Below are 15,901 nucleotides of genomic sequence, written 5' to 3' on the forward strand. Positions count from 1 at the left end.
TTCAAATTCTGCCAAACCCCATAACAGAGCGCACTACATGTATTGGCCTTATACACGAGTTATGTTGAGAATAAGGTTAGAAGGTGCTGCACGAGGTGTTCTTGGAGGAACCTGCTTCCCTAAAATTCTGAAATGAGATGGCTGTATCCTATCAAGAGCCAAGTGAATGGACTTGACCACGGATACCCAGCAATCTGGCATTTGATTCAATATTGTACTCCTGCACATTTGTTTTAATGCTTGCTTATTTTTGTGAGAGAGACCAGGGGAGAGGCAGGGTGGGGGGTAGACAGAAGATCCAAAGCAGACTCTGTGCTGACAGCAGAGAGCCCGTCGCGGGGCTCGAACCCACGAACCATGACATCATGACCTCAGCTGAAGTCGGACACTTAGCTTAACCCAGTGAGCCACCCAGGTGCCCCTGTACTCCTCCATATTTGCCTGTATGTCACTCCTTCCTCCTGCAGAAGGCATCCGTGATTCCTGGTACCGTCTGGGAGCCCCTCCCTCCCCAATTCTCAGTCCCAGTGGTCTGTATGGAGGTGCCCCTGATTCCCATCATCCTGAGCCTAGCTACTATGTACGTCTGTCTCCACACCGCCCCCTCGTCCCCCACCCCACCGGCTTCAGTGATGCCTACGGGAATGAGCCTTGGTCACCTCTGCTCTTTCTCTGCCTCAGGAGGGTAGAAGCCCGGAGGTGGACCTCTGCAGCTGAACACTTGGGGATGGGGTTTTAAAGACAGCCTTAGAGCATGTCCTCGAAGGGCCATGCTGGCAGCCAGCCTCACTTCTCAGTTCCTTGAGCCGATGACTCTGCTTTTGTTCTGCTTGTCAGCTGGAGTCGAGTATGCAGACAGCACGTTCACTGAGGACCTACTATGTGCCCGGCAATCCAGAGGCTCATGATGACTTCACTTTCCAGGTAGATTATACATTCCTTGTTAATAGAAACTCTCTCTCTCTCAATCTCTCTCTCTCTCTCTCTCTCTCATACACACACACACACACACACACACACACACACACAGCCCCAAGCTTAAAGTAGGTATGGTATTACATCTTGCTGGTGTAACATGTGCCTTCTGGAAACTGCCAAGCAGTAATGGATAACAGCAGGCTGGACCCAGAAATACACACTCAACCAACCTGAAGGCCAGCTTGGGGTTTGTGTTTTCCTTCCAGGACCCTGAGGTCCCGCTGGGTGTACATCCTGGTCCTAACAACAGGAAGCCAGCAGAAGGTTTGGCTGCTGCCGGAAAAGGAGTAGAAACCAGGACCCAGACTGCCCCAGTCCCAGGCCAGTCCCCTTCACTCTCAGCCCCAAAGGCTCTCCAGGGTCTCCTCACTAAGGCTCCTCCCAGGAGGTGTTTGTAGCAGACACATTCCTGGTGTCAGACACCACACCCGAATTCCGTTCTGGCCCACCCCTAGACACAAAAGAACCCACCGTTGGGCAAGTGATTCAGAAAACCATCAAGGTAGTCAGGCTAGCTGGGGGGGGGGGGAAGAAGGAAAAGATCCTCTCCACTTTGGGGAGAGCCAGAATCCTCAGAACACACACATGGACACACCTTTTCCCGTGAAAACCAAGAGAGACGTGGATTCTTCCCACCGCAATCCCTGCCTTCCATCCTGTTAGATTTGGTGTCCAATTTCTGGAGACCTGCAGGCCCCGCAATGTGACGGCAGCGTTCGCGCCACATAATCAGGCCAAGAGGGACACATTCTATGGACCCACAGGCTTCATAGGAGGTGGATAATAACACCAGCATCTGAAAGACAACTCCCCTCCATATGACCACCCGGAGCCAGGGCTCAGCTGCCCAAGCCCAGAGAGAATCACGGTCCCACACAGCCTACTGGTGTCCCAGGCACCTTCTAATGGGGAACTCGGAGGGCAGGGAGCAGGCAGCTTAAGGGAGGGCTCTGATCTCACCACAGGCCAGGCAGACCCAGATGGATGGTTACTCGTCCAACCCATCCACTTCCCTCCCAAACGGCAGCACACTAACAGGACATTAGCATCTTCCAGAGATGCTGTGGGGCATGATGTCTCTGTGCATGGAAGCATCTCTGTATTTTTTTTAGTGTTTATTTATTTTTTCAAGAGAGAAAGAAAGAGAGAGAGAGAGAGAGAGAGAGAGAGAGAGAGAGAGAGAGAACAAGCTGGGGAGGGGCAGAGAGAGAGGGAGACACAGAATCTAAAACAGGCTCCAGGCTCCCAGCTGTCAGCACAGAGCCCGACTCGGGGCTCAAACTCATGAACCGTGAGATCATGACCTGAGCCGAAGTTGGATGTTTAACCAACTGAGCCACCCAGGTGCCCCCCTGGAAGCATCTTTTTAAAGGCAGTGGGGAAGCCAGCTATTTAAAGGCCACCTACGGCATTATTGCCTCACAAGTGACAGAATGCTTCTGTGAAGTGAACACCTTCTCCACTGAGTTACCTTTTATTTAAATCAACAGGTCCCACAACCCCAGCACCCAGAAGGGCCCTTACACAAAGCACATGCTCAATAAATAGTTATTCAATGAATAAACCATCTCTTCTGTAACTCCCCCTTCTGATTATTCATTAATTGAAGACCTACTATGTCCAGACACAGCATGTGCAGCCTTTATTTTTGCTATCTCACAGCTCTTACCTCACAGGGGCTGTGGCCTCCTTGGGGACAAAATAAGCAAACTTTTCTTGAGCACCTACTACATGTTCTAGCCATAGGCCAAGGCCACCCCAAGGACAGAGAGGAGAAGACCCCAAGCCTTGGCATCAAGGATATATATCCTCACGAACACGATGGGCTGGTAAACATTTTGGTCTTTGCCAGTCTGGTCGGTTAAAACTGGTAAATATTTTCTTGTGATTTAAATTTACAGTTCTCCTACTCTAAAGAAGTTTCTTACCCTTCCCTAAATGTGTAAGATCCCACTAGCATATCTTTTTCTGGTTCCATCTCTGTCCTTTGCACATGGGAGGTATTCCAAATATTTAAAGACCAGTGTGGCACAACCAATCGAGCAGGTGCTGGCCTCAGGCAGCCCAGACTTTGCCCTGCTTCCCTGTTGATTTATTGGTTATTTTCTTAGTGTTGGTAGGAGCTCCTTACACATTAAGGAAAAATAGCTTTTGCCTGTGATATGTGTCTTTGGTTTGATTTATTGTGGTTTTGGCAATGCAGAAATGTTTTATTTTTATGTGGTTGAATATTTGTCTTTTGTTTTATGGCTTCTGGGTTTAGGGTTATATTTAGAAAAGGTTTCCCCACTCTGATACTATTATATTTTTTAAAAACTCACTTATGTTTTCTTTTAGTATTTTTAAGTTTTCTTTTTCTGTTTAGATTTCTGATCCATTTGGGATTTGTTCTGACGTTAGGAGGAGAGAGATCCAATTTCCTTTCTTTGAGACGGATACCGCGTCATCCCAGCCCCGGTTACTGAGTGATCCATCTATGTTCCACTGACACACAATGACACCTTTCTCATACACTAAATTTCCAGTTCTATTGAGGTCCCATTTCTGTGCCCCTCTTTTGTTCCACACCACTTAGATTCCTACAGCTTCAGAATGTGCTTTAAAATCTGATCTGGGGGGCGCCTGGGTGGCGCAGTCGGTTAAGCGTCCGACTTCAGCCAGGTCACGATCTCGCGGTCCGGGAGTTCGAGCCCCGCGTCGGGCTCTGGGCTGATGGCTCAGAGCCTGGAGCCTGTTTCCGATTCTGTGTCTCCCTCTCTCTCTGCCCCTCCCCGTTCATGCTCTGTCTCTCTCTGTCCCACAAATAAATAAACGTTGAAAAAAAAAATTTTTTAAATCTGATCTGGGGGGTACCTGGGTGGCTCAGTCGGTTAAGTGTCCAACTCTTGATCTCAACTCAGGTCTTGATCTCAGGGTCGTGAGTTCAAGCCCCGTGCTGGACTCCGTGTTGGGCATGAAGCCTACTGTAAAAGTGAATGACTGAATAAATAAAAATAAAAATAAAAATATGAAATCTGATCTGGTTACCATCATTCCTCTTGTTCAGAATTTTCTTCCCTTTCCCTGCATGCCTATTTTTCCTTATGAATGTTAGAAATCAGCTTGTCGGGGCGCCTGGGTGGCTCAGTCGTTTAAGCGGCCGACTTCGGCTCAGGTCACGATCTCGCGGGCCGTGAGTTCAAGCCCCTTGTCGGGCTCTGTGCTGACAGCCCAGAGCCTGGAGCCTGTTTCAGATTCTGTGTCTCCCTCTCGCTGACCCTCCCCTGTTCATGCCCTGTCTCAAAAATAAATAAAACGTTAAAAAAATTTAAAAAAAAAAAAAAAAAGAAAGAAATCAGCTTGTCTATTTCTAACCAAATCCCATTGTTACTTTCACAGGCTAACATAAAGTTGACAGTTAATTTAGGGGAAATTGACATATGTGCGATATTTAATCTTTCCATCCAAGAATAAAGCCCACCTTTTCATTTATTGAAATCTCTTATGTGTCCCTCCATAGTTGATTTGGCTTGTTTGCGTGTCCTCTCCAAACATCCAAATGTTGCTTCCTGGGCTTGCTCCCTGGTCTTTATGCATTCTGTGACTACCGTGAGTGGGATCCTTCCTTCCTCCATGTTTTCTACTGGATGCTGTTTGCATGCAGGAAAGCTCGTGATGTGGGGGTATTAATTGTGCTCAAGCCCCCAAGCCTTTTGCACTGCGAGATGACGGCTGACACCAAGGCACAGTGCACACTCCCCACGGGCAGAAGGAACTCGCGCCCTGCACCTGTGCACTTGGCAGTGCAATACCCAGAGGCTGGCCCGTGCCGACTCCTTTTTGCCCAAATGGAACCAGTACGAGGGGTGCCCCAAGCAATAAGGCAGGGAGGGCCCCCACCCATGCTGTCGGAGCGAGAAAGGGCCTGAGCCTGCACACAAAGGCAAGATCCCGCCAGCCGGCGGACAGGAACAAGGCTGGCAAAGGTGCCAGCCTTCACGCAGCCCCAGCCCTGTAATTAGGGCCCACAGGTCACTCTGGCCACAGCTGAACAAACCAGGGTGTAATTAACTTTCCACCCGGCTTTTTACACAGCAGCATTTCACCTTCGCCAGAAAAGGCGGGTCTGCCTTTCTGAAGGGGCTAGGGAAACACTCCTCAGTCCCAGTCCTCAGGAAGTGGGGGGCAGCCCAAAGGGGGAGCAGCAAAATTAACCCACAGGGAGCACATTTTTTTGCTGTTGTTATTTGAACAAACCCCTCCCCATCTTTTTTTTTTTTTTTTAGTTGAGCATTCAAAAAAGCTATTTCTGTCTGGAATTTAGGTGGAAATTGCTCACTGTCCCCAGTTTATGTTCTCTCCATGAGCTGTTTGGACCTCAAGTCTTAAATCAAGCTCTGTAACCTTCAGCAAGAACCTGTAACCCTCTGAGCCTCAGCTGCCCAATGTGTAAAATGGGGATGAATGGTTAAAAAAAAAAAAAAAAAAAAGGATCTCCATGCTGGGACTGTTATGAGGACTACATGGAATCATTCCTTGATCCAATAAGCACATATTAAGCACTACTGTGTGCCAGGCACTGGGCTAGTACATGACTCTTGTCCTTAGGAAGCTGAACAGTAGTGCGGGAGACCAGCAATAAACACATTAAAAACTATGACAGAGGGGCACCTTGGTGGTTCAGTCGGTTTAGCCTCTGGCTCTTGAGTTTGGCTCAGGTCATGGTCTCCCACGTCGGGCTCTGCACAGAGTCAGCTCGGGATTCCCTCTCTCCCTCTCTCTCTGCCCCTCCCCCCCTCAAAAATAAATTAATTGATTAAAAAAAAAAAAAACTACAGAATAACTCCTGAATCTGACCAGTGTTGTGCACTGTCAGGGGTGGGGCTTCAGGGAGAGCAGTCAGGGAGGCTGCAGCCCAGACTTGGAGCCCTGGGGGGCAGCAGGGACCCCATGTGCTTCAAGAATGCCTCTCTGTGCTCAGTGAAGAGCATGGTCTGAGTCACAGACCAGGAAATGGCACCTGTAGCCAAGAAACCAATGCTCAGCTCCAACCTGGTCCTACAGGCAATTTCTATAATGGATCAAGTGCCCAGACAGGCCCAGAATTGGAAGCCTTAGTCCTTCTAAAGAGACTCCATCTGCCTCTCCCTACCTACGATGAAAACCCAAACCCCACCAGTGATGCCTATAGCAAAGAGGGTAGGGATCTCCAGAAGCCGTCAGGTGCTCTGGCCCCGGGGACCTGCCACATTCCAGGACTGGCACAGTGCACACCCCTGCTGACAGCCCAGTCCTGTCACAAGGAAGAGCATCCCTATGAAAGTCGGATCTAAAACATTACAACAGCACAGATCCAGCACCCAAATGTCCTCGGGCAGTCAGCCTCATTAATTTGGGCCAAAGCAGCAGTCAGTCTAAATCACAGAGTATCCTTAAAAGGTAGTATTTGTACCAGAAAGCCGTAAAACATTCCACCTGAATCCAGACTGAAGGTCCACAGCTGACCTGCTTCAATGAGCACATAAAAAATTGGAATCAGCCCCTGGGTAAATCAAACCTCTCGTACCTGCTTCCATGGTGCCCCAGGAAGTTCCCAGAGATACTTTCTAAAGCAATTGAAGTCCTCTGGGCTTCTAGAAGATGATGAAAAACACCTGCCTGCAACCGTTTATAGGGTCCAAACGTGCTTGGCCAACACTTCACAAACTGGGTCAACGTAAACTTCGGCTCACTCCCTGTTCTGACATCATTCAAGTTAGTAGGGCCTGAAGTAATGGAGACTTTCTATCATCAGTGCAGACAGCCACCAAACGCTCTGGACATTTCCTCATCTGTTGCCTACAAATGATGCTCCGTGAGGAACAGGCAAGCCCATCACAGGCATCAAGTCAGCCTTTGTGAACTCTGTTGTAAAACCCTAGTCTCCTGGCAGACTGGTCTAAATCTAATATTTTTGTAGTATGTAGACACAGTACCAGGAACCCAAGTTTTATCTGCCTGAATGCTGCTATGTTAAAAAAAAGAGGGATTCCCCTACCCCTCACCCCCAAAAAAGGGATAATGGAGAAGATCATGTCCCAGCATGGAAATCCATTCAGAAAATGTTCGGTGACAAATGCAGAATACAAAATGGCAAGTGCCCCCGACGCCAAGCCCATGAACATAAGTCACCCTGTGGGCAGGGTCTGGGGGGGAGCAAGCAGGAATCAGTACTTGGGGTGTAAGCATCAGTAGAGAGGATGGCTCTTTGCTGATCTCACTTCGTGTCATAAGGATGCAGTGTTTGATGCCTTGTGGGTTTAAGGCTGGTTTCTCCTTGGACACAAATGAGAGACAATGAGGCAGAAAGATGGAGAGAAAGAGGGAGACAGAAAGAGATCTAGGTTCTTTTTTTTTTTTTTTTAATTTTTTTTATTAAGTTTATTTATTTATTTTGAGAGAGAGAAAGAAAGAGTGAGGGGGGAAGGGGCGGAGAGAGAATCCCAAGCAGGCTCCGCACTGTCAGCACAGAGCCCGATGGGGGCTCAACTGATGAACTGTGAGATCACGACCTGAGCTGAAACTGAGTCAGACGTTCAACCAACTGAACCACCCAGGCACCCTGAGGTCTGGGTTCTTGAAGTTCATGCTTCAACAGCCTCTCCTGGTCCCAGCAGAGCCTCTCCTGCTAAGGGACAATGGAGAGGGTGCCTTCTCAAGTTCCAGGATCTCTGCAAGTGAGGGTTCTTCGGTGCAGAATTCCAGGGGCCTGCTCTCCCTACGAATGCCACCAATGGCATCCTGGCAAGAGGCCCTCCCACCTTCCATGGTGAATTCACAGCCCCCTCAGAAAATCTCCAAACCTCAGCTACTCTCCCAGATTCTGATGGAACAAGTCACTGCCCCACCCCCACCCCAACATCCACAGAAAGACACAGAAAGAGCCAAGAGGCCACCCTGCTAAAGCAGTTTTCAAGAAGAACCACACTCAAGACGCTCCCCCCAAATCCCCCCACCCACTCCACCGTGCCAGACGGACCTGCTTGCGAGGGGTATGCAGTCTCCAGGTTCCAGGAGTAACAGCCCTCTTGCAGAACGTGAGTGGGGACGAGTGTTGTTCACACCCAAGGCCTAATTCCAGTTCCAGGAGGAGAGGACAGTGGGATTGACAGGTGGCGCTGCCCTTAGACCCCAAATTCACAAAAGCAGAGAGCGCCCCACCTTCCCTCCAAACAAGACTTGTTTGCGCCCTCAGAAACATCTGTCCAGCACCCAGAGCCCGCCCAGCCTCAGCGGAGCGTGGCCATCTCTGAAATGGTCTTTGTTGTCTGTTGAGCGTCCACCTTTCCCTCCAGGATGACAGAGTGGCCACGCTGCCTACCTGCGTGGTCGTCCCTAGTACAGCAACCTGTGAGTCTAGCCCGGGAGGACCTGCTACCACATTTTGGGCCAGTTCAAGCTTTAAAAGCAGAAGCCAATTTTCACACATCTTCTGCTAAAGCCCAATGTATAAAAGACTTTTTAACGTGGACAGCTCTGGCTGGAGTGGGTGTCAGAGCCCCCCTCGGTCAGACAGGCCCCAATACCCACCCCAGGAGCTCCAGAAACCTCTCTGGGGATGCAGTGGGAAACCACTGCAGCTCAGAGACTGTGCAGGTGGCCTAGAGAGGGACTCGCTTTGAAAAATATGCCCACAATTCCCAGTGATTGATCCTGTCACTGGGTAATCCTCAGAACCTAAGACCTGGGGGAAAATCGTTCCTCACATATTTCTTCCACATCGGGGAGACTCTCCCAGACTGGGTCACACCTTTACTGGGCGGTAATGAATTTCTCAGGGATGCTATTAGGCAAGGTCGTTTCCCATACTCTTTTAAGGAATTTCTGACTCCCTTCCAATGCTCCGGGGCTTGGGGATATTCCTGGCTCCCGCGTCCCCATGGAGGTCGTTAGCGGGGTCCTGTTCGGAAGCAGGCAGGAGTATCGGTGGCCATCTGCAGCATCAGTAAAGATGGCTGAAGACCCTGTAGACAGAGCTACTGTGATGTCAGCCCATGTGAGGCTATGGAGAGAAGAGACAGCCATCGGGAAAAGAATCCTGCCCAGGACCGAAGCACAATTAGCTACTATTTCTAGCACAGACCCCCGATACACAGCCTCGAAGCCTCACATTCGTCCTCTTCCTCCTAGAAACACCACCATTCTCAGAGGTGTGGAGAGAGACAAGAGTACCTCCTTGGTTCTGAAGAATGGAGTAGTGCCCGGGATGGGGCCTCAGTCCACGAGCCACAGAGACTCCACGAAGCAGCACTCTGCAGGGGTCCGCAGGGGGCCTCAGGGGCCCCACATCAATGCTAATTGAGACCCACGTGTTCTTTTACACTTAGCAAATAAAGACAATCACTTTTAATTAGAAGATCAATTAATTGATTGTTTTCAAAGTCAGTGACAATATTTCATCCTCGTATAGTTAACATCCCACCTCAGTTCTTGGCTAAATCAAGAAATAAGCAGGCATCTGTTGTTTTCTCAAGGATGAGAGTACACAGCCCAGGGTCCCGGAGAGGTCCTGGCTCAGCCACCAACTCATTAGCTGACCTCCATCAGTCACCTTTCCCTCTCAGTGCCTCAGTATTCTCCCTCAGGAAATGAGGGCACTGAAAAGCCAACCCCATACATCCCTCCCAATTCTGATTCTGAGCTTCTAAGTTGGCCATCGCCTCTGCCTATGGTTGAAATACCACAAGTTCCAAATGACTGGCATTTGGTTTGCTTAGCCCCAAAAAGTCCAAAACTGTAAGAGTCCTCTTGGGTCCACTGTTTTTGGGATCTGTTCCCTCCAGAGGTTGAGAACGAGGGACTTGGTCTAATCAAGGCTGTGCAGGTACAGGAGTCACTAGAGGGAAAGTCATAGCTCCCCAAACACTTGGCTTTCAAACTTCTACGAAGGCATGAAAAGTAGAGGAAGCAAGAATTTTGAGTCCCAACGTACTTCCTACCAACCAATTTCCCCCCAAAAACAGGTGACAGGCCCCCTTTGGAATACCGTCTGAGATTTTTAGTTCCTTTCCCCCACAAACCAGCATCCAAAGTGTTTCATCAGCATGCATGGTGGAGAGAGATGCCAGGGATAGCTATGTAAGGAACACAGATGCTCTGGAATCCTTGCTCAGGGCCTGGAAATATGTCAACCCCCTACCCCTGGAGCATGGCTGCCACACCCCCATGTAATCCACATGCCCCCATTGTCCCACTCCATCCACCCACATGACCCAGACACACAGACACACATGACACATGAGGTCTTAAATAGCTCCTGCAAAACTGTGGCCTTGGCCATCTTCTCTGAGGCTGCCACAACACAGGAACCAGGGCCACAGTCTTGGCTGACTACAGGTTTGACAGGACAGATCCCAGCCACCCCCGTCCTCCTCAGAGAAGCAGGAGGCCAAACAAAGAGGTGGAACCAGATGCCTTTCTGCCTGTGCAGACATTCTGCCCATTGGCCTTTGAAATTCTCCCTGTCCCATACAAGCCCTGCCTCAGAGCACACTCCTTCACGCAGCTTTCCACACTTAAGCTACTTAACTTTGCACTAACAACCTCTTAATTGCTGGGTTTCTAAAAGGCCTTCCAGAAATCCAGGGTGCAGGCTGCACCCACTCATGGCCCATATTCTATAGACTGCAGTTTGGGGAAGCAGAGACAGGGTGTCTCCACCAAATTCCTACCTGCCAGAAAGCTGTTGCTTTTATTTTTAATTTTATTTAAAAGGCGGATACAGGGTACCCAAGGCACCACAATAAAATGACATTAACTGTAAAATTACATTATTAATTCTTTAATCTCACTCGAGGCTTCAAGCTGTTGCTATGTCCAATTATCCGTATAACCACCTGTCAGAATCCCAGTGTTATTTAGCATTACCTCCAGGACAGCGGTGGGCCCGGTGGTCCGTCAGGTCCGCCAGACACTCAAAGTCCTGCTGACAGTGATCGCAGGTGTAAATTGACTCCTCCTCCACGTCTTCATCGTCCTCATTTCTCTCCTCTTGGCTTGTCACGCTGTTCCTGTCTTCCAGCGCACGGCTGGTTTTCCGATCACACTCCGGCTCTCCTTCCAGGCCTCCTGCCAACAGGAAGAATACAGTCCATGTCAGCTGACGGGGCCTTGGGAAGGGGTCTTAAAAGGATCGCCCAGCATTTATTAAGATACGTTTAATTACTCTACCTCCCAGGGTCCATTATTCTTGACACCTCTCAGTATATTAATATATGGGGGGGTTTTGTAGCATGTGGTGCCATAATTCTCAACTAGATTCTTTAATTCTTGGTGCAAATCTTCTAGGGGGACGTCCTGTCATCTTCCTCTGTGCACGGATGCTGGGGGTCATGACCTGTCGCAGAGGTGAAGATGCCTTAGCGTTTTGTCTCCTGAAAACCCAATTCTCTTATACACTCCTCCAGAGCCTTCATCAGCTGCTCCTAACGCGCCTGAGCTTTTAGTCTCTCCCAAAGCCTTGCGATTTAAAGCAAGAGAGATCCCTTAGCCAAGTTCACCTTCCACACAGCATGCCTCCCCATGCGGGGATAGTGGCTCGGTTCTTTGCAAAGAGGTCCTGATTCTGGAATCAAGGAAGCACATGTGTTTGTGAGACCACAGATAGTCAAATCACAAGCTAAAATGTATCTGAGCCCTCACCCGTGCCCCATGATAGGCCTAGACAGTGAGAACCAGCTTTGGAATCACCAACCAATGTCTTTACTTATTTATTTTTTTATGTTTATATTTTGAGAGAGACAGAGAACATTTTCACACACAAGCGGGGGAGGGGCAGAGAGGGGGCAGGGAACAGATGATCCAAAGCAGGGTCCTCACTGACAGCAGACAGCCCGATGAGGGGCTCAAACCTGGGAACAGCGAGATCGTCACCTAAGCCGAAGTCGAACGCTCAGCTGACTGAGCCACCTAGGTGCCCCCCACCCCCCCCCCACCCCGCACCCCGGCCAGTTTCTTTAAAATAAACTTGCCTAGGGGCGCCTGGGTGGCTCAGTCGGTTAAGCGGCCGACTTCGGCTCAGGTCATGATCTCACGGTCTGTGAGTTCGAGCCCCGCGTCAGGCTCTGTGCTGACGGCCCAAAGCCTGGATGGAGCCTGTTTCAGATTCTGTGTCTCCCTCTCTCTGACCCTCCCCTGTTCATACTCTGTCTCTCCCTGTCTCAAAAATAAATAAAAAACATTAAAAAAAAAATTTAAAAAATAAAATAAACTGCCTATTCTGCACTTAGCACTGTGCAAATGGCTAAACCGTACAGAAAAGTGAGTTAATGATCATGATAATGTGATGCGTTTCATTTCCTGTAGTGCCACACTTTTTCAAAGCCCTAACTCCATATGCATAGCCCCATTTCACAGTCTCTCCCATCCTACAGCTAAAAGCGGGCTCAAGCAATCATGTGGTCAGGCTTTTTATCCCCATGTCATAGGTATGGCACCTGGCCTCCAGCCAGGGGGGCGCAATATCCCCAGCACCCTACAGATGTTTAACTCCTAGACATCCTAACTCCTGTCTAGTGCACTTCCCCGCACAGCCGGGGAAAATGGAGCACGGCCTCAATCTGAGAGATTAATAGGGCACATCAAGAACTTGTAAATCAAAGTGCAAAAAAAAGCATGGTAAATATAACACACAGAATGTATCAGTAATCTCAGTAAGTGCCAGTGGATTAAACTTCCTCATTCAAGTACAAAGACTCGAACTGGAAAATCAAAGCGTGTGTTATCCCTTCCACGGTCTGTCCTGGAAAACAATCTACCCATCCAGATTTGATGAGCAGCACCGATTTGAATTAAAGAGAGAAATCTCTGTTATGTGTAAAGACATTGATGCAAACACATACGCAGATGCAAAGATGTGCGTGTGCCCGCATGGGTGCACACGTGCATGTAGCACATAACACTGCAGTTACAGAGAAAGCCTTCAGCACACAACCTTTAAACCCCCGAGGACTAGTCGCCAAAGCCAGAAAGAGAAACGAAGCAAAGAATGCATTCGATTCGAGGTGGAAGCCACAGTCCTATAAATATTTCAATTTAGAACCAGATAATGTTATAAGGGCTCTATTTCTCCCATCTGCACAAAATGCGCACTTCCAAAAGCACCCGACATCAAGAACCTGTGAACACAAATCAGCTCATTGGAGAGCCAGCTGCCGCCTTCCGTGGCGGGGAACGTGGCCTGACACGCTGCTCGCAACTGCTCGGAGGCAGTAAAAATCAATGTTTCCATTTGTGGCCCATCAAAACATCTCTCTTCTTACCAATTAAGGGATGTACAGTTTTTAGGTTCTTTTATTATCAGAACATGCCAACTCCCGGCAATACGGAAATCCCATTAAAAGCCAGGCAGCATATTTATCTCAGGAAATCTGATCGGCCGCTGCGGTGGCAACAAGAAATAGAAAGCAAAGAAATGAAAAATATCATTTGGAGCCTTCAATATTATAAGTCATCACACAACCACAGTTACACAGTCAAGCGCCCGTCTCTGAAATTCCTAGTTTACAGTCTCTTTCCTTAAAAAAAAAAATGTTCTGAAGGGGGGGAAAAAGAGAACTATCACTCGAGCTTTATCTATCACACCAACTCTCCAGATAGTTAAGTTACATTCGGCACCACACTTGTGCTACTTTACTTAACACACAATTTAATAGACATATTTAATTTTTTTTTGCCATATTTACTTGGCAGCACTTTCCATAATAGCTCATCTAATCCACAACTGGAGCCACAAACATTACAATGCATTTGATCTCTTTAAATCTGGTACATCCTGTTGACTCAGTAGTAGATAAATCAGAATGTCAACTCTTAGGTTTTTATAAGGCAAAAACCCATAAAGTCATCCAAGAGTATAAATCTGTTTTAAGGAACTGTCACCTCCCCTGCCACTGTCTACTAATGGAAAGGCAAGGTGGCCGCTCACAAAGGGGCAGGGGAGGGGAGGCGGGAAGAGGTGGGGGGCCCCATCCCCTGACGTCCCACGGGGTCACAAGGGCCAGCCAGCCTGCCCCTCAGGAAGCCAGAGAGGAAAGATGATGGCCTGAAGAAGTTGGGGAGCAGGACCCCCCCTGAAGACCCAGTCCTGAAGGGGCCCTCTGCTGTGTCAGCAGATTCAGGACCTCAAAACAGGAAGCCCTCCATCCGGCTTGGGCTTTACTCCCTGTAAGACACTTTCATTGCCCGCAGTCTCTGAACCTCACACTAGGGGAAAAGAGTAAATGATGCTATTTTTCCACGTGCAGATGAGGAAACAGAGGCTCTGAGGGGTCATCCAAAGCCATGCAGGGGATTGAACCTACAAGTTCTCGTGTTAAGCAGCACGCCCTTCCCCCAGACCCAGGGCCTGTCAGAGCCCTAATCTCTCTAAGGCCCAGGAGGGGAAGAGAACAGAGAGCTCTGAGGGGGGCCCGGCCTCTCTGGAGCACTCTTGGGGTCTCCTCATTCCCAGGCACTCTCAGTGCAGCTACTCAGGAAGCCCTGGGGATCGAATGAATGGGCCTTTCCCCCTCCACTGACCCAGCTCTAGCTGGTCAGGGGTGGCCCTGCCTGTCCCGTGTCCTGTCTCCATCCAGTCCCAAAGGCCCCGTGAGTCCTTGCCTGAGCGAGCAAGGAGAGAGGCCACCACTAGCCCTGGGTCCCCAACCCAAGCGCTGCCTTAAGTTTCTGACACTGTGATCTCAGTGTCTACACCTGAACTACAGGTGACCCACTGGTCACTCCAACCAGCCCGGCTGGAGGAAGCAAAGTCAGCAGGCGGAGGAGTGCATTCTTCTCCAGGGAGCCCTAGGGGGCTGGGAAAGACTTCCAGGAAACGGGCCCTGGAGCCTATCCTCCTGGGGGGCCACCTGGAGCAATCAGAAGCCATGCTGGGAAGGCCCTCGCTGAGCTGAGCAGTTGTGAATAGGGCCCTCTCCTTGAGGGTCACCGAGCTCTGGACTCTCCCCCTGTTGACAAAGCTCCCCACCTCCCCAACCTCACACACCCCTCTGGACAATTCATAGCCTAGTTGTTTTCAGATGTGCGCACCTGCCTTTTGGCCAGGAGTCCAAGAGCAGCTAGCGTTTACAGAGCACTTGCTGCGTGCCAGGAACCTTCTGGAAGGACACTGGTGCAAGGCAAGGCCACCAGCGGTAGGTTTCAAATACAGTTGGTTCTGACTCTCTAACAGCTCTGCTACACGGTCTCCCCACAGTAGACACTCCATGAAAACAATGTTGAGGTATCTGTAAACCCTTCAAAATCCCATGTGGGGTCCTTGTCCCAGCCCCGAAGGTCCAGGAAAAGTTCTTCTGGCCTCGCCGACTTATCACTTATGTCGCGGCCACACAGACCTTCTTTCAAGCCCTCAAACTGCAAGTTTGTTCTGCCAAGGGTTTCACGCTCCCGTTCCCACGTGACTCTTCCCCTGCCTAACAGGGCTCCCTGCGACCCCGAGCACCAATGTCACATGGGTGACACTCCTTCCCCCTAGGGCCCTTCCCTTTGCCACCAGTGTGCTTGGCACAATGTTCACTCATGCTTTTGTAGCTTAATTTTTTTTTTAATTTTAATGCTTATTTATGTTTGAGAAAGAAAGAGAGAGAGAGAGAGAGAGAGAGAGAGAGAGAGAGAGAGACAGGGCACAAGCAGGGAAAGGGCAGAGAGAGAGAGGAAGACATAGAATCAGAATCCAAAGCAGGCTCCAGGCTCTGAGCTATCAGCACAAAGCCCGACACGGGGCTCAAACTCACAAACCGTGAGATCATGACCTGAGCCAAAGTTGGACGCTTAACTGACTGGGCCACCCAGCGCCCCTGTAGGTTAACTTTTTCCTCCCTGCGGCTCCCTGCATTTTCACACAGACATCAGCAACACCTTGCATCCCATGTGCTCTTCTGTATTGAGACCCCACACTCACCCATCA

At 49.5% G+C, this 15,901-nt stretch overlaps 1 protein-coding gene across 2 annotated transcripts in view; it reads right to left on the reverse strand.

Moving 5' to 3' along the window:
• The window catches only part of ZNF423 (zinc finger protein 423), a 337,746-nt gene that overhangs the window by 213,212 nt on the left and 108,633 nt on the right, over window positions 1–15,901 (reverse strand). For both annotated transcript variants that reach the window (XM_040497966.1, XM_040497967.1), the window contains exon 3: window positions 10,864–11,064. In XM_040497966.1, the coding sequence (XP_040353900.1) occupies window positions 10,864–11,064 (201 nt within the window). The remainder of the gene's footprint in view (window positions 1–10,863; window positions 11,065–15,901) is intronic.

This window comes from Herpailurus yagouaroundi, unplaced genomic scaffold (genome assembly GCF_014898765.1).
Source record: "Herpailurus yagouaroundi ecotype Mexico unplaced genomic scaffold, PumYag 190, whole genome shotgun sequence".
In the NCBI taxonomy this organism is placed as follows: domain Eukaryota; kingdom Metazoa; phylum Chordata; class Mammalia; order Carnivora; family Felidae; genus Herpailurus; species Herpailurus yagouaroundi.